This window comes from Lathamus discolor, chromosome 4, assembly GCF_037157495.1.
Source record: "Lathamus discolor isolate bLatDis1 chromosome 4, bLatDis1.hap1, whole genome shotgun sequence".
Taxonomy (NCBI): Eukaryota; Metazoa; Chordata; class Aves; order Psittaciformes; family Psittacidae; genus Lathamus; species Lathamus discolor.
The window spans coordinates 106,677,059-106,699,028 of NC_088887.1; the positions used below are offsets into that span (position 1 = coordinate 106,677,059).

The following is a 21,970-nucleotide window of genomic DNA, read 5'->3' on the forward strand; positions in this document are numbered from 1 at the left end:
ATAAAACAAGTAAAAGGTATGATGGTGTTATTTCAGTATGATTTCTATTCATATTTGAACATTATGAGGCAGTTTATGAAAGCTTTTCTAGAAGAGCATCCTTTAAAAATATTTGAATGCAAAAAAGCAAATAAATTTAATTTCTAATAAACACATAACAGTCTGTCCTCCTGCATTGCAGATTTCTTACATTTTGGAAGATCTTGGGTGTTATTTGAATTCTCAAGGAACAGAGAACATCTATGAACCGACTAAAAATGTGGAAGTTAATGTCTTTGAAGATATTGAATTAAGAGTAATAATGAACATTTCAAATATAATTTCATGCTTCTGTTTCTTTAAAGAGAGCAAAGCGTGTAAACCCTCTTTGGACTCAGAGAATCGGTGAGTCAAAGGATGTACTGATGCAAAGATCCTTTCAGAGATCATTTCTTTTAGGATGCAAATGGAATATTTTCTGTGACTGTGCTTGCATTTAATTTCATGTTATGCATTATCTTTTTAAACCTTTTAATCTTACTTCATTGTTGTCAGCTGGCAGCACATTACTGATTCTGATTTAGACTCATACATATATGAATAGTTTGGAATGAGCTTGTTCTGTGAATTTGTATAGCATCATGCAGAGGGATCTCCAGGGACTTTCTGACACTGATCAATTTGAGCTTTGGAGTGCTCATGTGAGGCAAAATTGTGATTTTATAATCAAAGAAACTGAGGCATGAAGAATTATGTGACTTGGTAGGATGACACTGCAGATCAAGAACAACAGCAGGGGCAACATTCTAATTCTCACAGCCAAAACCTGGTCCGGAACCTGAGGCTTGATTGTTGTCTCCCCCTGTAAAACATGGAGGATGGGACTGTAGGTTAAGCATTTGCCTTTGGACCTCCCAGCTGTCCTAAGCTCGGGAAGTCCATCCTTCTCAAACCTCAGCATTAATCATGTGGTACCTGTGGGTTTAAATTCCTATGTGCTGCTTCTGTACAAAGATACATGATAAAAACACTTCAGGTTGAAGGGGTTTATGTAAATAATGAAGGCTAGTATTTATGAAGCCTTTTTGCAAGACTGAGGAACTAACATTTTATTCTGTGTGCTGCATATTACCTTCTAGATGACAAATACAGCTTTACTTTCTGTTTTACAGGTATGTTATGTCTTTGGCATTTTCCCAAATAAAAGAAGCACAAGCTGGAAAATACACCTTCTCAGTCATAAGTGAAACTGGCAATTACACAGTAGTTGTGCCTGTTCTCATCCGAAGTAAGTATATCTGAGACAAAAGGGCTTTCTCCATCAATAGGTTTAAGGGGAGAGACTCCAGTTCAGTCAAAGCAATGAAGCTCTCGGATGCTGCATTTCAAGCATCTTCCTAGACTTCCATAGGTCTTGGATTTGTCTTCAGAGGCTGAAATCAAAACTGCAGCCTGCATGACAGTCAATAAACCTCGCAACTGAACAAATAAAGATGGAAATGCATAGCATCTCTTCTCCCCTATGAGAAATTCCCTCTATGCCAAAAGGGATAAATTGAGGGTGTATTTTGCATGGTCTCAAAGCTCATGGGCTAGATTTCTTTGCTTGCATCTTACCCTGTTTATTCTCAGTGTTGTCAGCTGGGCTATTACCTGGACCAGGTCAGGAAATCCCTTTTATATTCTGGTCTCTGGTGCTACAAAATCACCGCCACTTCTCCTCCTGGGCCTGCCTCTAGGTCCATGCACTTCTCTCACAGCTTCTCCTTTCACAATTCCATGGGCAGCAAGAGTCACCACTGAGGGAAGGGGAAAGACAAGGTCCCTCTTCTCAGTGCCAGCCTTTACTTGTTTATTGAGTCTTCAGGTAAAACCCATCAGTACTGCAGCTGCTCAGCACAAGGGTACCTGAGAAGCTGAGATTTTAGCTGCTGTTAAATGTTCATGACAGCGCACCCGTGAGGTGTGACTTTTTGAGAGGCTAACAGTGGGAGCAGATTTGATTGAATTTTCTCAAGAATAACACAAGGGACATCTCTGATGCAAAGGCAACTGCTGCAACAAAGTTCAAACTTCTGTTTCTTAGTAGGGGTGTCCAAGGACGTAGATTGAAAGATAAAAGACCCACACTGACATGTTCTGGGTTTTTTTAACAGAAGACAAATTCTATATAATTTTGTCTGGACAGGGCCAAATTTTAAATTAAAAAATGCAAAAGAAATTTCAAAGAAAGGCAAGGAAAACATCCATCCAAACAGCTAAAAGACTGGCAAAGCCTTCTAGAGAAAGGTTTAATAGCATCGTTACCTGTCCTGTTTTTAATAAATTGTGTCGAATCCGCCTTTTTTATTCCCTCTTTATTTGTTTTTAAAGCATTTCCTCTGTTTGACTTTTTTTCTCTCTCAGGTGTCAGAAGTGTCATCTCCACTCTCTCCTTGTTTTATTTGAAGGCCTATTGCATGTCTCAATCATAATTTTAACAGCTTCATTGAGGGGATGGGTTATCAAATCTTCAATTAAACATTATCTTCTCTACTGTACCAATTAGGCTTTAGAGGTAAAAACTGATATTGCGTGTGCAAGCAATAGTGGCTTGAAACAGTCTTGATAAAGATCTTTTCCATATCAATTGCTTGGATTGCATTCTTCCTGCTCCTGTGAATCTTAATCATAATTTCATCTCTCATAAAACCCTCTAGTCTAGATGGGAATCCTTCAACTGAGATGTAATCTCTACAGGTAGAAAAAAAATTAAAACCCTTTTAGGCCCAGCTTATAAGACATAAATGAAGAAAGAAATCGAAAATTCAGAAGTATTAGTTTCACCTTAGAATCATAGGACCAACTAGGTTAGCATGTCACCTTGCAGGTGACGGGAGAATGACTAAAGAAGATGTCCCTCTTCTGTGTGGAAGCTCTAATTTCATTTTAAAATGACCTAAAGCCAGAGTTGGTGCTCTGAATCAAATCTTTAGCAGTTACATTAAATTTATGTGCTTAGTCCAAGTCTGCACCTGATGGATTGAGGGAACTGGGAGTTATCTAGGAACCTTTTCCCCCAGGTTACAAATACAGGTTAGAGAAGTCTGCTGGTTATCAGAAGTCATTATCACCCGTTGTTTTTCCATGGTGTATCTGATCTGACCAAATAGTATGCAAGGATCCCTTTTTGTGAAGAGACTTTCTAGTCTCAACAGATACTCCACCAAAGGCCATGGGATTGGTATGTTATTTCGAAAGGTATCTGTGCTCCTGCCCAGTGAAATGAATAGCAACCACAGCAAATTCACAACTTTCAGTCTCAGTCTCAGGAATATCCTTTGGTGCAGGCTTTGATATGAGGGAAGCTGTGATTTAGCAATCGAGGCTGAAAATCTCATGAGACCAACCCACAATATCCCTAAGGCAGAATCATTTTCTATTCACTCAGTGTCAAAACCTCCTGAAACAAATTGCATCTCTGTAACTTCATGCACTACGAAATAAGCAAAACACTGTTTCAAAATGCTTTCAGTATTCTTAAACATTTGCATTATTTCTTAACAGAGAGACCAGGCAAACCCTATTTTAGGAAAAGGGAAGGATCAGATGCAATTGAATGCATATCTGAGAGCTACCCCCAGCCCTATGTGGAGTGGATATTTTGCAAAACACCTGAAAAGAGGTATGGTGTATGTTTATACGCATGTTGAATCTCTAGACTGAGTTCACCAACTTCTGAAGAAGGGGAAGGCTTTGTACTCCTTACTGTGCGTAGGGAGCTGGGGAGATAACTGAAAAAGAGCTTTGGGGTCAGGATCTTTGGAGACAGATTCTGCCAGCTTGATTGAAAGCCTGTCCCTGCATGATCCACTCTCGGGAGTGCTGCAACTCCTCTGGACTCACTCCTACAGGCCCATGCCCTTCTTATGTTGGGGCCCCAGAGCTGAGCATAGTACTGCAACTGTGGTCTCACAAGGGCAGAGTAGAGGGGCAGGATCACCTCCGTCGACCTGCTGATCAAGCTGCTTTTGATGCAGCCCAAGATACAATTGGCTTTCTGGGTGGCAAGCGCACTGAACCTGGCTCACGTCCAATCTTTCATCCACCAGTACCCCCAAGTCCTTCTCCTCAGGGATACTCTCAGACCCTTCATCCCCCAGCCTGTTATTGATACTGGGGGTTGCCTCAACCCAGGTGCAGAACCTTGCACTCTGCCTTGTTGAACCTCAAGAAGTTCACACAGGCCAAGTTTTTGAGCCAGACATGTCAACCACATCCCATCCCTCAGGCATGTCAACCACACCACTCAGCTTGGTGTCATCTGCAAACTTGCTGAGGGTGTGCAGAGTCTATGTCACTGATCAAGATATTAAACAGTACTGGTCCCAATACAGACCCCTGAGGGACATCATTTGTCACAGATCTTCATCTGGATATTGAGCCCTTGGCCACTACCCTCTGGATGTGATCATCCAACCAATTCCTCATCCACCAAACAGTCCACCCATCAAATTCATATCTCTCCAATTTAGAGAAAAGGATGTTGGGGAAGTCTGTGTTAAAGGCCTTACAGAAATACAGATAGATGAGATCAGTAGCTCTTCTCTTGTCCAATGATGTAGTTACTCCATCATGGAAGATCACCATGTTGGTCAGCCAAGAGTTGTCCTTTATGAAGCCATGCTGGCTGTCTCAAATCACTTCTCTGTCCTCCATGTCCACCCTAGCACAGCTTCTAGGAGGATCTGATCCATGATATTCCCAGATACAGAGGTGAAGCTAACAGGTCAGTTCCTAGGGTCCTTCTGTCTACCCTTCTTAAAAATATGTGCAATGTTTCCCTTTTTCCGAAATACGTGCAATGTTTCCCTTTTTCCAGTCATGGGGACTTCACATGAAGTATTAGAGCTGGGAAGATGTTAGAAGAGACCCTAGTTTTCTGAGCTAAATTATTTTCCCCCCATTCTATTAGTATATAAAGTTGATTGTATTAATAGCAGGAATAATGCCTTTCCTTGCAGATTGTTGAAGTCTTTGGGATTTCTTTGAGATCTGGGTCTCATAAGGGCTGCTGGATTTGCAGCAGCTCCCACCACAGGAATTCAGAGATGCGGTGTGAAAGCTCAGCCTCTATGATTTCACTCTTGTCCAGATTTTAGTCACAGCATTACCTGTCTAAGAGCCAGTTTGAGCATATTCAGGTTATTTCAGCTCATATTTCTGCCTAGGCTGTGACATTTTCTTTTCTTATCTTCACCTTTCCTAGTTCCTTTTTTATTCAGCTATGTAAGATCCAGTTTTCCCACTATTGTTTGCTTGGAAATGCATGGCTTGGAAATTCGTGGCTTGGAAATTTATCAGATTTATTTGCTTGAAGTTAACCAAATGAGTCAATGAATAATTGTGCTTGTAATTGCAGTTGCCCTGATAAAATGCATGAAGAAACTGGGGAAATAGATGGCATACAGAAGATACAATATGAATTATTTCAAACTTATATATGGTGCTGTGCAGCTAATGACCTGGGCAGAGAATGCACTGGCCTCTTTACAATAGGTAACTTCCCTCTAAGTTCACTTACATGCAAGCTGGATCCTGCTACTGAAGTTAGTTGCACTACTCACCTGGGTATAATTTCTTTGCTAAACTAAACTACTTGTTTGTATAATGTTATATGTTTGTAGAATCACTGGAACAAATCTAACAATGAATATGATTGTTCTGTTACATGTTTAAACCCTAATTCTAACAGCTAGTTGTAGTCTCTGTAAAAAATGTCTGGCCCTACGTTTGCTAAATATCTGTTAACTTTTTCTTCCTGTTTTTAGGACTACGGGGCATGGAAACACTCTTCAAAGTGTTCTCAAATATATACATTTATAAATAATTATAAATTGATCTATAAATTCATTTTTATTAGTCTGGTTCTTTTAAGTAAACCTGACCCGAGCTAAGCTCTATGCTGAACCGTGCCCTCTAGGTATCTTGTAAATTATGTCAAAACTGTTGAACTAACAGAGTATTTTTCCAGGCAAAGTGACGGTTCTTTCAGTGACTATGTTTTGATTTTGCAGATTTAAATGAAAGACAAGTAGCACCTTTACCTGAATTACTTCTTAGAGTCGGAGAACCATTGCTGATCAGGTGCAGAGCTGTTCACCATAATTACAAATTTGGAATAAAATTATCTTTAGAAAACAAAGAAGTTGAGCAGGTAAGAAGGCAGGGCATTTGCAGGAGAGGTAATATTGGGCACTATCAACTGATTAAATGGAAATCTCTGTTGAAAACTAGGATCGCCAGATTGAAGGATTAGAATATCAAACTGATTACTCGGCAATTCGAATCCTGTATGTGTTTGCTTCAGCGGCAGGAAGAAGTGATAGTGGACATTATACCTGTTCTTCTACTGCTCATCCAAATCAAACTGCTTTGGTTACAGTTTTAGGTAATTCCAACCCCTGGTGTTAATTTTGTCTCTCAGTTGGTTATTTTTCTGTTTTCTGTGTGGCAATTGTTTGCTTGAGGTAGGCAGCATATGTTTATAGCTCCATTTCTAAGAAGAGTCTGACTTACTGACAGTGTAGGGGAGCCAAGACATTAACTTGAACTGAGCTATTCTGGTACATGAAGATAATCAACCTTTGCATTATATTGTTATTCAAATAATTCCCATTAAAAGATAGTCCTTTTGGAAGTTAAATACGAAAGATGTACCATGCCTGACATAGGTCTGAGAGGAAGGAATCAAACAGATATAAGATTCTTGGTGGTGGGCTGTCTCACTCAAAACCCAGAACAAGCACTGATAGATCTGAAGGAAAACCTGAAACTCGAGAGACTACTCCAACATTATTGGTTGTTCTGCATGTCTCCTGCTTTCCAGGCGCTGAAGGAAACCATCCTCTTAAGACCAAGCTATACAAGGCCTGAAAATTTAAAAAATCAAAAGCATACCAAAGGAGATGTCATTCTACTTAAGCAATATGTTGATTTAAAAGCCAGGGTAATTGAAGTTAGTGCAAAATACCCTCAACTGCAAACTTGGTTATTCAGATGGAAATAATGTACAAAGAGTCGTAAGTCTGGAAACAAGGTATAGAAAGGAAAGCTGTACTGCTGGAATAGAACTGGAAGTAGATTTCTGACTTGTGCCTGGAGATGGAGTCTGGAGCCCTGAGAGCAAGGTTCTCTGAAGCACTCACCATGCGTTTCACCTGAGATGTAGTAGCTCTCAGAGTTTACAACACGTAGGCTAAGAATGATAGAAAGTGAGAATACTTGCCACAGTCTCTTCAGAAATTACTTTCCCAGTGCAATACCCTCTTTTCAGTTTCTGCCTCCCACTGAGCAGGATGTTCACTCATCATTTACAATAACTGAATACAATACCTGGGCATTTTTTCTACACGTCTTCCTAGTAAACAGGAAGGCAGGAGTGAGAGGGTAGTGTAGAGGTAGAGCATGATCCTCTATTTTCTCAGTGCTGATGCCCAGTTCAGAAACAGCGGCTTCTTGGATCAATAAACTATTAGGTCCGAGTATGTGTCACAGTAATAGCTGATATTTTGGTCACTATCCATGGAAGGATTTCAGAGTAGGGTATATTTTAACTGGATTATGCCAAGCTGCAGTGATTGTCTGTACCCTCCTTAAGATCCTTTATGCCAACAAAACTGAGGGCTTATTGGCTTTGCTGATGAGAAAATCTATTTATTTACTTACATGGTGGATTAAAGTGGGGGATGTTGTCACCTGGCTAACACGCATGCTTCTCTCTCCAAGGTTATGCAGGTACGTCATGTACTTCTGAACCACCCCAACCCTTAGCCTAATGTACTAATGTCAACCATTGTTGGTGTGAATTTATGCTATCATCCCAGCTTCAATTTTATCAGTGGTATAGGTACAGATTTCACTTGGTTGTCCGTGGCACAGGGTGACAGTTTCTGAAATGATCCTACCTTCAACCATCACAGTTCACGAGTCAGCACCTACAGTTACACTGGGAATGGTCATGACGTAACTTAACCACAAGAAAACTGATTCGGTTGACACACACTGCACGGCCTGGGGGGTTTGGCTAACATTAACTACATCGGTGAGTGGTCTTCTAATTTCTAGTAGTGCCTTGCATCCACACAGCTCTGGTTTTGCTTTTTGTTAATTGATACTTAACCAACTTATCCCATCTTATGTAGCTGGTCAGGTCAGGCAGGGTGGTTAAGCCACTTTAAAGCACAACAGAGGTCACACCAACAACAGCAGCTGCAAGGCTCTTTGTTTCTGCAGTTCTTATGCTCTATTTACACCAGTGTTAAACAAAGAATTTTTAGCCCTATGCAATCTTGATTCAGGAATATGCAAGCTATTTCACAACACATTAGGCTTAAAGCCACAAATAAACAAATACAATAAATACAGAGACTTAAAAGCTTTGTTTCCAGTCTCAAGAATTTCATCTCACCTCTCTGTCATTACTCAGTAGTCACGTTCACTGGTTCTCTGGCAGAAAGACACTTGAATCTGCCAAAAAGGAAAAGTCAGCCAAGCAATAATGTGCTATTTTCTTTCTCTTTCAAGAAAGAAACTACTTTTTCTTAACTTGTTTCCCAGAGAAAGGGCATATCCTGCTCCAAGGTCCTTGTGCACACTCTGGAGAAAGCCTTGACTCCTGACTGGTTTTGTTGTTGACAGTACACACAGAGATGACATTCTGCCTAGAAGGACAAAGTCCAAAACATCATTCAAAACATGAAGGTCCAATTTATAAAACCAATAAGCAAAAAAAAAAAAAAAAAAAAGAAATAGGAGAACAATCATGGAAGGATTTGCTTCTTGTTTTAAAATACTGATTTTTTTTTTTTTTTTTTGTGGTGTTCTGGGAGTTTCCAGATAGATAGTATTTTGTAAGCCAGTAAGATAGGGATAAAACATGCCAAGCAGGATATAAGGTTTCAACCAGAAGAAAAACACTCAAAAAGAAAAAAACAGTCCAGCAATATCTCTACAGTGCAGTTTTTCACTATATGGCTGCTTAAACACTGGTACAAGTTTCCAAGAGATTGTAAAACCTACTTCCTTGGAAATACCAAGCTCAGCTGGATGTGGCTCTGAGCAATCTCACCTAGTTGGACTTGCTCTGAGCAGGGTCTGGACTAGACATCTCCAGACATCTCTTCCAGTGTATATGATTCCCTGATTTTTACAGAGCTGATCCTGGCCCCACTGATGCCTTTAGGACAGCCTCCTCCCACATGTGTCTGCTGTTGTTTGGGTGGGATTCATTTCATGTCATGAGACATCTAGCCCCAGCAATGACTTCGGTTCCTTCAGCAGTCAGTGTCAAGAAACAGATATTTTCAGATATTTTATCATCTTCTTATCATTTTAGGATGGGAAATATCTGGACATGCCTCTCTCATTCCACTGAGTTTATCAGAGGTCAAAATAAGTAGCTTAGGTGGGTTACTGAACTTCATACAGCTCCATTAGGTGAAAGTAATCCCACCCTAGCAGGGCAAGTGCCAGAAGCTTACAGTTCACACACACCTTCAAAACACATTTTCGTGTTGCTGTTGTCTTACATCAAATATGTCTGAGATGGAGAAATAAAGGAGCAGCTACAAGACTCATTAGCAAAATCTTCAGCTTATTTCAGTGAAGGAGAAACAACTTCTATCAACATCTGATTATGCTAATAGTGCCACCTGGTTTTGTCTCCTGATAAAGGAAAGCCAGGAAATGCAGCTGTTAGCACCTGGAACACATCTAAACCAAACCAAATACATAATGGCAGTGGTGGTCCTGTGGCTCTGTAGGGTGGATGATGGAGGAATCGGGCCACTTTGGAAGGACTCTGGTTTGACCGAACATGCAACTTCAGCAGGCTGAGATCATTTGTCTGCAACTGAGCACAGGGACATCATCTCAGTATTATTTTGAAGTAATATCTTATTTTGATTAGCAGGATGCCTTTTGTGATATAACATGGTGGGTTTTTTGCTTGTGATTGCCAAAATGAAAAACATACAGAGGGCAAAATTCCTTCATTAAGCAGTTCAGCCTTTGTAACGTAACATTTTATTTTAATTTTTTTTTTTCAGAAAAGGGATTTATAAATATAACCAACTCTAAAGAAGAATTTGAAATTGGTGAGGAAGCGTTTTGCTTTGAAGTTAACTTTACAGCATATCCATCAGTTAGATGCATGTGGCTGTCTTCCCAAAAAACATTCCCATGTAAACAAAGTTACGGCGTGGATGGACGCAGGTACTTGAATATTTTGGTAGTTTGATATAATAATGTCTTGTCTTTACATCTCATTTGGACTGCTTGCTGTCCATGTTTTGTACTCTTTTTCTGTTTTGAAAATGTGGTGGTGAAGCTGTGTTAACAAAGGACACTCAAACATGATTTTGGTTTTCAACAGCAGCTCATGTAAACAACTTCTAGAATCAAGTTATTCTCCATGTTATAATAAACCGTTCAGTAACCTAAGCACGTAGCCTTTTGTTTATCTGCATTTTGCTATTCCCTTTCTCTCTAACATAGTTTCTCAGTTACAGATCTGTTGCAGTTTTCATACTGGATCACAAGTTCTACATGTTCCCCTTTTGTCATCCTGTTCTTGATGATGTTCCCAGTGTCTTTCAGGCCGCTTAAATCAAGTCTAAGGCCACGTAGTTTCCCAGGCCACTGTTAGATCTGTTTGACTATGCCACAGAAACATACCGTTCTGCTTGTTACCTAGGTCATGTATTCTTCCACTGCTGCAAAACATGTTTTGAATAAACCTGTTAGTTATCTACCTTTTCTGTTATTTCCTACAATGAAGTTTTGGCATGAATCCTGCTTAAGGCTAATGTTTTCTCCATTCCCTAGGCTTTCTAATTTCTTGATAACATTATCTAATTTCCTTCAGAGACTCTTTCAAAGTAGTCCCATGGCTTTCAAGGTAACAACTCTTATTCACCTCAATGAAAATAAAGCTAAGCTGCTCTTTAAAGTTTTCACTTTAAAACCAGGTAGGGCCTAGGCAGGAATTAATGTTGCTGCATAGATTTTTTTTCTCATATTCTTAAAACCTCTATTAGCATCTGCATGAAACTGTGCTACAGCCATGATTACTATTTTTATCATTTCTTTCCTTAGTATTTTGATGCACTCAATTTTATCCACTAGCTTGTCAAGTCATCTTTGCAACAGACTGGCCTTCCATCTGCATTAGAAGGTGCATTGGAGTCAGATCTTCATGAGGTTCTGAGACAGCTCATTTCAGATTAGTAAACTGTCATCTCCTGGCAATGGTCACAGGAACTCTGTCCCTGCTGATAAAGCGAGGGCTGTTAGCAAACTTTGATCGCTATGGGTGTGTGTTGGTGACTAATCTGCAGTGCCTGACATGGGCTAGGCAGATCTGTTCTTTGTGGTCATGACCGATTTTGGAAATGAGGTCTCAGGGGACAGCCATGAGCATTTGCTCATCCTTGTCCAATAGGCACCTCCCTCCAGCTGATGATGTCTAGTTGATTTGCTTTGCAGCTGGTATTGCTCTCTTCTCACCACTCATAAGAACAGGGGCCAGTTTTGCTTGGATGATTGACAGCTGGTGTAAATTCAATCCAGATAAGAAGAAGGTGCTACAGGCTGTGCCAACAATAACAATTTTGAGAACTCCAGAAATAGCTTAGGTAACTCTCATTAATGGGTAAGGTGCAGCTGCTGGTGGCCTGGGATCTATGAGTCACATCAGATAGCCATTGTAGCACAGCACCAACAGTTGTTGAGTGCTGATCACCACCTGCTGACAGGGAAAATACAGCCCATCTCCCCGAGAACTGCATTCCAGGCCAATCCTGCACCATCCATGGCCATGGGCAGCTCATGGCCCCAAGTATCACTGGAGCTTGGCCTGGAGATTGCTTCAAACAGGTAACTTAGCCATCCATCTGACCATGCTGTTGATTACATACTTTCTTTTAGGCTCATTTTAGGTAATTGTACTTTGTGCTTGTTTCTTTGTCATCCAATTTATCTTATGGAAAAATATAATTGTGGGGAAAATCCATTAATTTGGTGATTATTTCATCTGACAAGTACATTCTTCTGTACAAACATTCCCCACAGCTATTCAGTTTTGGTTGAATACTATCATTGGATAGACATGTCTCCCCTGAAGAAAAGAAGTAGAAGTAGATATTTCATTCAGTTTGAAGCAGCAAGGGGTAGGGAGGTCAGGAAATACTGCCTGCAGCTGCAGCATTGCAGATTTCATTGTGATTTTAAAGCAGAATGTTTCTTGAAACAAAACAAATAAAGGTCATCATATATCTTCATGTATTGTGAATCTAACTTTGCACATTTTAATTAGCTTCTGTGTAATCCTGTCTCCCGACACTTCTACTTTACTCCTTTCATATCCTTTTTCATTTCCTGTTTTTCTGCATTTTTGATTTTTGCCATTTCCTTATCAAATTGTTCCTCCTGATTATAGATCATATTACGTTTATTAATTAACTCTGTCCGCTTCTTTAGTTTCTAATTTCAAGTCCAAGGATTCATCTCTTCTGTCACTGCCCTACATGTTTCCAGACATCCCTTCAGAATTTCCATTTTCTATTTCTTCTGTTGACTCTCTGCTTTAGCACACTGCTGATTCTCACTTCCCTCCTAAGAGCACATCATACACAGAGCGACCTCTGCTAAGTTTCTGATATTTCTCTCACATCCCCTTATGTTTTCAGTTATCAAAGACATGCTTTAAGTTACTTTCTCATTACTTTATCAAGATTTAATTCTTCATACCTAGGATTTCAAAAGCAACAGATGATTTGTGCTTTCTTCTGCCTTCAGTATCCATTTTGAGGTAGCTTAAAAGGGGTCTGATTTTAAAAAAAACCCTGAGTTCAGGGACATCTTTAAGGCCATTTCAGAGGAAGACCTTCAAAAGTCAGTGACTGTATGGAGTTACTGCCTTAGTCAAAAGGCAAAATTGCCAGTGGCTTCCACGTGAGTTTTCCTGGTTTAGAATTGCAAAATTGGCTTAGAATTGCAAGGTGATACTTAATTCCTTCGTATGTATCTTGCTTAATGAGAAATGCCCTGGGTTTATTTCTCTGCATTCCTTCCTTCACAAATTACTGGTATAGGCTGTCTGGTTTTAATTTCTACTTCAAACCACCTCATATTCTGTTTGCCTTTACCACAGAAATTTAGCTGGAGGCTTCCTAACCAGTTATCTTTGAGCAGCCAGACAAAACATCTGCCCCCAAAATCTGCCCCCATCTCCCCCATCTAAGAGAGATTTTCTGAAGTGCCTTTTAATGTTGATGGACTGCAATAGCTGCCATTTAAATTTTACAGTCATCATCTTGACTTCGACAGTGTTAGGTTTATGGTTGGACTCAATGTTCTTTAGGTTCTTTTCTAATGTAAATCATTCTGACACTATGAATTATATATGTTGTCTTCCAAAGGATTGGTAATAAAATCACATCCTGACAGTCCACGTGTACTCCAGGAACTATGAAGAAAATTGTAAAATTAAATCAATACTGCAGGAAACAAATATCCCCTCATCAAGACTGTTACATTCTGGGATTTATATCGTCTAAGCAAAAATAATTTCATCTGGGTTCCTCATTAGAAGATGTTGGATTGTTTCAAGCATATGTATGAGTCCTGCTACATCTGAAATCTTTTTCAAGTCAATTGTTTGTCCTTTTCCCTCCTTTTCTTTACTCCACAGCATTTCATCAAAGTTCTGCAACCATCAGCACCAGTCTGGAGTATATGTATTTTATGCTGAAAATGATGATACAGTCGTGACAAAAAAATTCACTCTGTACGTGAGAAGTAAGTGAGAAAATAATCCCTGTGAAGATTTGGCAAAGTCTGGGATTTTGACACTGATATAAATGAAGCTGAGATGTTTATTTTCCCTTAGTATTCCCCATTTCGTTTACCTAGGTTTATTGTTGACAATGGAGGAGCACAAGGCAAAACCACGATTCTCTTCACTCTGCACTACACTACTGAAATCCAGGCTCTGGGTCAGAGAACGATGCTGGCTGCCTGTGTGTCATGTTTCTTGTGTTGGTCAGGGATGGAAAACAGAAGAAGGAGGAGGAAGTTATTAATTTTTTTGTCTTCCCTTTAGTTTGCTGTAAACAGAGATGACAGAATATGAGAAATGAGTCATACCCTGGGAAGAATAATGCTTCTTCAGAAAACCACAAAGTCTGGGAGCTCAGTAAAATATGGAGTATTTTAGTCTAACTCTACAGAGCCGGAATATCACAGAATCATAGAACAGTTAGGGTCAAAGCCCCATCCAACCTGGCCTTAGCACTGCCAGGAACGGGGCAGCCACAGCTTCTCTGGCCACCCTGTGCTAGTGCCTCAGAGCCAACTTAGTGAAGAATCTTTTCGCAATGTCTAATCCTAATGTCTCCCCTCTCTCAGTTTAAAGCCATCCCCCTTATCCTGTCACTACATGCCACTGTAAAAATTCTCTCTCCAGGTTTCTCCTAGACCCCTTTAGGTGCTGGAAGACTGTCATAAGGTCTTCCCAGAGCCTTCTCTTCTCCGGGCTGAAGAAGCCTGCGTAGAGACCACGTGAGATACACAGTGAGAGGAAACACCATCATTAGGTGTTAGCTTTCTATGGCATGTTCATGCCATTTTTTTCCTAATGGCACTTGTGAGTTAATGTAGTTAGTCAGGAGACCCTTTGGTGTGTAAAACACGCATTAGGGATACAGTGCTTCATACATCCCTGTCCTTGAGTCACACACACGCAGAGTCTTGCCCAATGCTCTCAGTTACCTCAGTTCTGCCACACAACTGCGGCACCCTCTCACCCTTGCTCTAGGTCAGGTCAGGAAACATTATTTACTACATATTATTTATACAGGGATCCTCTATGCACATTTTGCATAAGCTGGACCCCCAGACCTGGGGTGTCAGGGGGGTCCTAGGGCTGACTGCTTGCTCTGAGTCAGAAAAGCAGAAGTCAAGGTTCTAATTTTGGCTCTGCCACTGTTTTGGTCTGACTGTGCCTGTACAGAGAAGCAGCTGCTCCTCTTGCCTTGCCCACACTGCCATCCTGCAGAGCCGAGGCAGGGAGCTGTAGGAAGACTGATGGCTGTACCCAGCTCTCACAGTGACGTGTGGGTGGGTTAGTTTGAAAACACAGAAGCAGACCTTGGTCTTGGCAGAGTGACATTGCCCCATAAATGCCAAGCTTTTGGTCACTGAACTGCTGACAGAAATTATCTTCTGTTATATTTTGTTGTCCCTGCCCATGGCAGGGGAATGCAACTAAATGGTCTTTTCCAACACAAACCATTCTATTATTCTATTATATTGTTGCAGGAAAGCCCGAAATAAAGATGCAGTGGCTGTTCAAGCAGATCTCCTGCATCGCTGACAGTTACCCTGCCTCATCCTGGGTTTGGAGGAACTGTCCCGAGCTGAACTCACCCAAGTAAATACATTTCCCTCTTTTTTATTCATTGCAAATACCATATCCGATCTATCCTTGGTTAAATGAAGACTGGCCTGTAAGAAAACATGTGTAAAAAGAACCTTCAACCATTTGTGCAAGGGGCCACGGTGGCACGCTCCAGGACATCACCAAAACTAAAGAAAGTTTTCCTTTTTTTTTTTTATTGTCGTGAAATGAAGTCTATAAAAGTGTGTATCTCAGGCTCTTTACGGTGAAATAAACCCCACAGAGTTTATAACAGTCAGGCTGTTACAAAGTCCAATCTGAGTTTTCCTCTTGGCCTGTCAAAGGTATAGGTATTCAGGGAATGCATTGGTTAATACAGGCTTGATTAATTAGGTAAGCTTTGATTAATACAGCTGTTACAGTGACCTGTTACCAAAGCCAGTAAAGTCAGTGTACTGATTTTGGCTTGGGTAGAATTCTCTCCAAAGTAGCTGGTGTGGGGCTGTGTTTCAGATTTGTGCTGGAAACAGTGCTGATAACTCAGGGTTGTTTCAGTAGCTGCTGAGCAGTGCTTACACAGAGCCAAGGCCTTTGCTGCTCCTCACACCACCCCAACAGCAAGGGAGCTAGGGGTGTGCAAGAAGTTGGGAGAGGACACAGCCAGGACAGCTGATCCCAGCTGACCAAAGGGATAGCCCAGACCATATGATGTCATGCTCAGCATGTATACCTGGGGAAGAAGGAGGAAGGGGGAGGTTTGGAGTGATGGCTTTTGCTTTACCTGTTAAACTGTCTTTATCTCAGCCCACGAGTTTTCTCACTTTTACTCTTCTAATTCTCTCCTCCATCCCATGGTGGGGAGTGAGTGAGCAGCTCTGTGGGGCTTCCTTACTGGCTGGGGTTAAACCGTGACACTCAGTGAGAGTGTTTCTATTTCCTCTATTTATCTGGGGCAATCAGTCAGGCCCTAAAATTTCAAAGGATGTTAAAACAGCTTTGAGCTGTTTTATAAACCCTGCAGGTTTTATTTAGGTATTCAAAAAAAGAATATTCCCGTGCTGCAGAAAAGTACTAAGTCAAACTCTCTTTTGGAAGACTGTGGATAAAGCTCTAAGTATTTTAAGCAGATATTAAAAGCAAAATATCTAAATGATTTTCTTATCCATAGCTCTGAAAAGGCTTCCTAACACTGATTGTGCAGAAATGGAAGAGGAAAGAAAACATCCAGCTAGTGATTTTAAAATAGTCCTTAAATCAGCTTTCTGGAAAGAAAATGCCGTGACATTTCTTGGGAACTTCCACATATAGAAGTTAGTGCTTTGTGTAGAGCTGAATTAATTTTATTTACTTACCTCTTCATTTATTTGTGCGACAATAAATTAGTAAGCTGATGAATGATAGAAAAATAAAATAATAAAGAAAATAATCTCTGTGGAGGCTTACTTTCCCTTGAATATAATGTTCCCTCTTTCTATGTATCAGGTCCTAAATAAGTCATTAATATAGGGTAGATGCTCTCCACTATCAGTGAGAGAAACTTCTCCTTGAAATCCTATAGTTGTGAATACTCCATCCCTGGCGGTGTTCAAGGCCAGGTTGGACGAAGCCTTGGGTGGGATGGTTTAGTTTGAGGTGTCCCTGCCCATGGCAGGGGAGTTGGAATTGGATGATCTTAAGGTCCTTTCCAACCCTAACTCTTCTATGATTCTAAGATTCTAAATCACACACCTGCAGGGAAAGGAGTTAGAACTTTACTACAGGTTCATTCTGTATTTTTTGTTTTAGTAGGGGCTTGTTTGGAGCTGCTCCATGGTTTGAGTGTTTGCTGTAACGGTGAAATCAGTGGGAATAGTTGTGAGAGGTGGATTGTGTCAGCTGTGAAACTCTGGAGATCCCAGTGGTTAAGCGGTGTAGGTCCGCTGCCAGGGCAGTGGTGGGACTGAGAGTAAGCCCAGTGTAGGAGATAGGAAGCCCAGTTCAACCCCTGCAGACCCCATCATGTCCACCACAAAAAAATGGGACTGGCAAGTGATCTGAAGCCTCACTCTAACAGTGACAAATAAAAACCAATCCTGTCTATCCCTCCCTCTATCCCTCCTAGCATAGACATATCACACAAGACATGTTTTGAAACATCCGCCTTCTACCCCAGAAAATGCCATCATGAGCCAAAAATCAGAACTGGTCTGCTTTCTTTTTCAGCTGTACGGAAGAAATCACTGAGGGGATTCACAGCTTGTTACCTGAGAGGAGATCCCTGGGGTCATGGATTTCAAGCAGTACTTTAGATGTAAAGGAGACAGCAACAACTTTCTCTGTGGAGTGCTGTGCAAACAATTCTGCTGGTTCAGCCTGTGAAAAGCATTTCATTAACCTGTCAGGTACCATAAAACAGCGTTTTAGCACAGGTTTTCTCAATTAAAGCTGTCATTATAGATCTTTTGGTATTTTATGCCTGGCTAAATGGCTGACCATGCCATAGCATTGCAAGTACAACACAAGTGCTGTTTGTATACACTGTGGAAAACAGTGGATCTCTTTTCTCTGGTGCCAAAGTGGGGGCCTCCCTCATTAAAATGAGCAGAAATTTCACACAAATATGAAGTGCTGAATAGAGCCATGGCAATGTCAGGGTCTGCTGTTTTGTTTCATCTTAGTAATCCCTAACTGAAGTGTGAAGGCATCAGCTTTGGGAAGAGCTGAAGCCACTTTGGTAGTTGGAAGGTGTTGGCCCTTGTTCCTCTCCTGGAGGTCACCATGGTGCTGCCAGAAATGCCCATGGGAGCTCTCCTCACCCCATGGGGGTCATTGCACACCTAAGCAAGAGCATGACTGAGCCAACAGAGACACTCAGGAGTCAGTCCCAGTGTGGGAAGCAGGAGTGAGTACTGGGGAAAAGACCTTAAACTGCGGGTTCTCCTTGTACCTTTAGCTGTACACGCAAAGCTCTGATTCAGTGAGTAGTAATACGTATCTCTTAAAGTTGCAGGAGCTGTTTCTCCTCCCCCGGACAGTACTGCCTTCTACGTCTCTGTTGGATTTTTCCTCCTATTGATTGCTTTCTTGTTTATACTAATTTTTCATAAATACAAAAAGGTAAAAGCAAATATGAATACCTGCCCCTTCTTTTGTTGTTCCTACCAGGCTGTTTCTCCTTCTCTAAGACTTATTGCACTGTTGTTTTTTTTTTCTCTTCCAAAGCAACTCAGATACGAAAGCCAGTTGCAAATGATTCACGTCATAGGTCCATCGGATAACGAGTATATCTACATCGACTTCAGAGAATTTGAGTATGATCTCAAATGGGAATTTCCCAGGGAAAATCTGGAGTTCGGTGAGCAGTCCATAAGGCAAACCCCAGTGCTGGTAGCCTGTGCTGTACCAACTGTGAATAATATTGGCATATTGTGTCTTTCAGGACAGGTCCTTGGTTCTGGGGCTTTTGGGAAAGTAGTAAATGCAACAGCTTATGGAATTAGCAATGCAGGAGATTCAGTCCAGGTTGCAGTCAAAATGCTAAAAGGTATGATAAATTCTGGGTGCCTATTACAAGCAATGATGTATTCTAGCAGCTCCAAAGAAGAAGTGGTGCTGGAAATCCCTTTATATACAAACTTCTACCAGTTATACCTCACAAATACTTCATTTCAAAGTCCTGTTTCAGTTTGGAAAGGTATTGCTGAAGTGCCTTCTTCCTGTAGCATGTCCTACACAGCAGAGGTCTGCATTGTGTGTGGAAGGAAGGAACTGCTCTGCTCTAAAGAGAATGAATGCAAATTCATAGTGCAGACTAGCCTGCTGGTCACATTGGTGACTCTGTGGACTTTAGTGTATGATCCCTTTGCCCTGTAGTGCTGTCTAGCTGTTGTACTCCCTTCGCCTCCTGTGCCTAAGGTAGCTTGTTTGCAAAACTTCCGGCACATCTTCCCGTAGTCTTTTCTTCCTGATGGCAAAGCAATTTCTTTCCATCTCTCCTTATGGGTCAGGCTTATGAAATCTCTAATACTCCCTGCTGCTTAGCTCTGGCCTCTCTCCAAACTGTCTTGACCCCTCACAAAAGCAGTGCTCAGGAGAGAACCTCCCTGGCAGCAAGCAGAGGAGGAGGGCTGCCTCGCCAGGTCCCAAGTACTACATTGGTTGGATAGGTTGGAAAAGACCTTAAAGATCACTGAGTCCAACCATTAACCTAACACTGCCAAGTCCATCACTAAACCGTGTCCCTCAGTGCCACATCTATACATCTTTTGTATACCTCCAGGGATGGTGACTCAGCCTCTTCCCTGTGCAGCCTTTTCCAGTGCTTGACAACCCTTTCAATAAAGAAATTTTTCCTAATACCCAGTCTAAACTTTCTCTGGTGCAACATGAGGGTGTTACTCTCATCCTATCACTTGCTACTTGATAAAAGAGACCAACAGCCACCTCATCCACCCATTGATGCATTGGTAGCTCCACCAGGACCCTACTCACCAGTATGCACACACAGCCCCTTCCTGCCAGAACTGCCATTCAGCTCTTCATCCCCTATTGCACAGGTGTAGCAGCTTCATGCTTCCTTGGTCCACTCCTTTGTGGCTGTCCTTAGGAAGTTCAACTTGATCATTTCGGTTCACATCCCAAGTTCACTGAGATCATGAAGACCAAATGCTTGCTGAAAAACAAGCCTAAAGCTATTACCAAAATACAGTTTTCCCTAGCTATTGGATTGCAACTGGTTGCATGCCATATGGCTGTTAAGACATTTACCAACAGGGTTGACTGGCATTTTCTCTGTGCTTGTGAACACCTTAATAATTGCTGTTATTCCTTGTCAGCCCAAGAATCACAAATACTGACATTTTATGACTGCTTTCCCAAACATTCAAACGACCCACTCTCACACACATGTAGTTTCCACCTTTGGCTAAATCTTTTCATACTGTACAACAATTTTTTAGGATGTTCCCAAGTGTACTGTCAGTCCAATGAACTTGAAATGAAGACTTGCCTGTGACAAAGCATCGCAACCATTTACATTTTTATCTCTTTGCTGGAGATTTCCAAATCTTTGTTATTGCGTTTACAGAAAAACCTGATGCTTCAGAAAAAGATGCTCTAATGTCTGAGCTGAAAATGATGACTCACATTGGAAGCCATGAAAATATTGTGAACCTGCTAGGAGCTTGTACTGTGTCAGGTAACTTGCAATTGTAGAAAGGTACCAGTTAAAACCTCCGGAATAACAAGGACTCCTGAACAGAAAAATAGTATCAAAAACTGATCATTGAAAGCAGTATTGAAAACATCCAAGACATACTTTATCGCCTGCTGTTTCTCAGGCTGCTGTTTCTCTCTTCATCCCAAATCCTGTCTTTGCCCAACCAATTTTGCTTTTCTTTGCTGATCCAAAACAAAATGAAAATGAGCTGAAAGCAAAGTTAAGGCCATGCACGTGTACAGAAATGAGTGCTTTCTCATTGAACTTTCATGAAGTGATACAACAACCCTCCTGTAGAAGAGGTTTTCATGTTACAGTGGTGATGGCACCGATGTGGGTTAGTTTATTAAGTGAAAAGGAAAATCTTATCTGGTGTAAGGTACTTTTGTGTCCACATGGTTATGTTCACATAACAAATTTTAATTTGTTTTTTTTTTAAATGGTTTGGCTCCCCAAAAAGTGAAGTTGGAGAAAGAAAGGGGAAAATGGCTGCGAAATAGACAGGAAAGAAAAGAACTGAAAAAGAGCAGAGATGGGGGTGACACCCAGAGGAAGGAGAGAAGTGAATAATGAAAATAGGTACAACTGGGGAAGGAAGATGCGTGGGATGCTTAATACTGATTAGTTCTGAGAGAAGATGTGGCATCATTAGGGCTTTAATGAGGAGAGTTCCATAGATAGCAGGAGGCATTTACATCTCCAACTATTTCAGGACCAATCTACTTGATATTTGAATACTGTTGCTATGGTGACCTTCTGAACTACTTAAGGAGCAAGAGAGAAGAGTTTCATCGGACATTGGCATATGTTTTTAAACAGCACAACTTCAGCTTTTACCACAATATTCATTTGAACCAAAATTCCAGGTAAAGCATTCAGCAGCAGTTTAATGCTTTAGAAACTACTGTCTCCTTTTAAGCTGCATTCTCAGCTGTGCTGTAAGTTGCTGAAATCACGGAATTCTTTGTCTTCACATACTTCAATAAGCAGTGCCTTAGGGAGGAACTGAGATTTTATTCTCCCTATGATGTTCTTCACAGTGGACTGCAAAAGACAAGTAATATCTTATTCTCTTTCCCCTTTTGAGAAGACTCATGTCTGTGCCCAGATTTTTAATGCCAATAACTGATCATGCTTTTTTACTGCAAAAATAGTTTGTGTGCAGAAGATTATGTGATACACTGTGTGTAACCTTTGAAAATGTGTCATCCACTCCAGGAAGGGAACTCACCTCAAGTATAGTATGAATGCAGCTCTATGGAGAGAAGATGAATTTGAAGTCACACAAAGTCGAAACATAAATGTGGCATCTGGACCAAATGGGATTGTGCTGGCTTTTGAGCAAGGTAATTGCT

General features: G+C 41.0%; 1 protein-coding gene across 2 annotated transcripts in view; it reads left to right on the plus strand.

Moving 5' to 3' along the window:
• Positions 1-21,970, plus strand: part of FLT3 (fms related receptor tyrosine kinase 3) — a 40,924-nt gene that overhangs the window by 13,494 nt on the left and 5,460 nt on the right. For both annotated transcript variants that reach the window (XM_065678470.1, XM_065678471.1), the window contains exons 3-18: positions 182-384; positions 1,152-1,267; positions 3,526-3,643; positions 5,381-5,517; positions 6,036-6,175; positions 6,256-6,409; positions 10,068-10,233; positions 13,712-13,818; positions 15,340-15,451; positions 17,621-17,799; positions 18,402-18,514; positions 18,620-18,752; positions 18,837-18,941; positions 20,484-20,594; positions 21,328-21,481; positions 21,834-21,961. In XM_065678470.1, the coding sequence (XP_065534542.1) occupies positions 182-384; positions 1,152-1,267; positions 3,526-3,643; positions 5,381-5,517; positions 6,036-6,175; positions 6,256-6,409; positions 10,068-10,233; positions 13,712-13,818; positions 15,340-15,451; positions 17,621-17,799; positions 18,402-18,514; positions 18,620-18,752; positions 18,837-18,941; positions 20,484-20,594; positions 21,328-21,481; positions 21,834-21,961 (2,176 nt within the window). The remainder of the gene's footprint in view (positions 1-181; positions 385-1,151; positions 1,268-3,525; positions 3,644-5,380; positions 5,518-6,035; positions 6,176-6,255; positions 6,410-10,067; positions 10,234-13,711; positions 13,819-15,339; positions 15,452-17,620; positions 17,800-18,401; positions 18,515-18,619; positions 18,753-18,836; positions 18,942-20,483; positions 20,595-21,327; positions 21,482-21,833; positions 21,962-21,970) is intronic.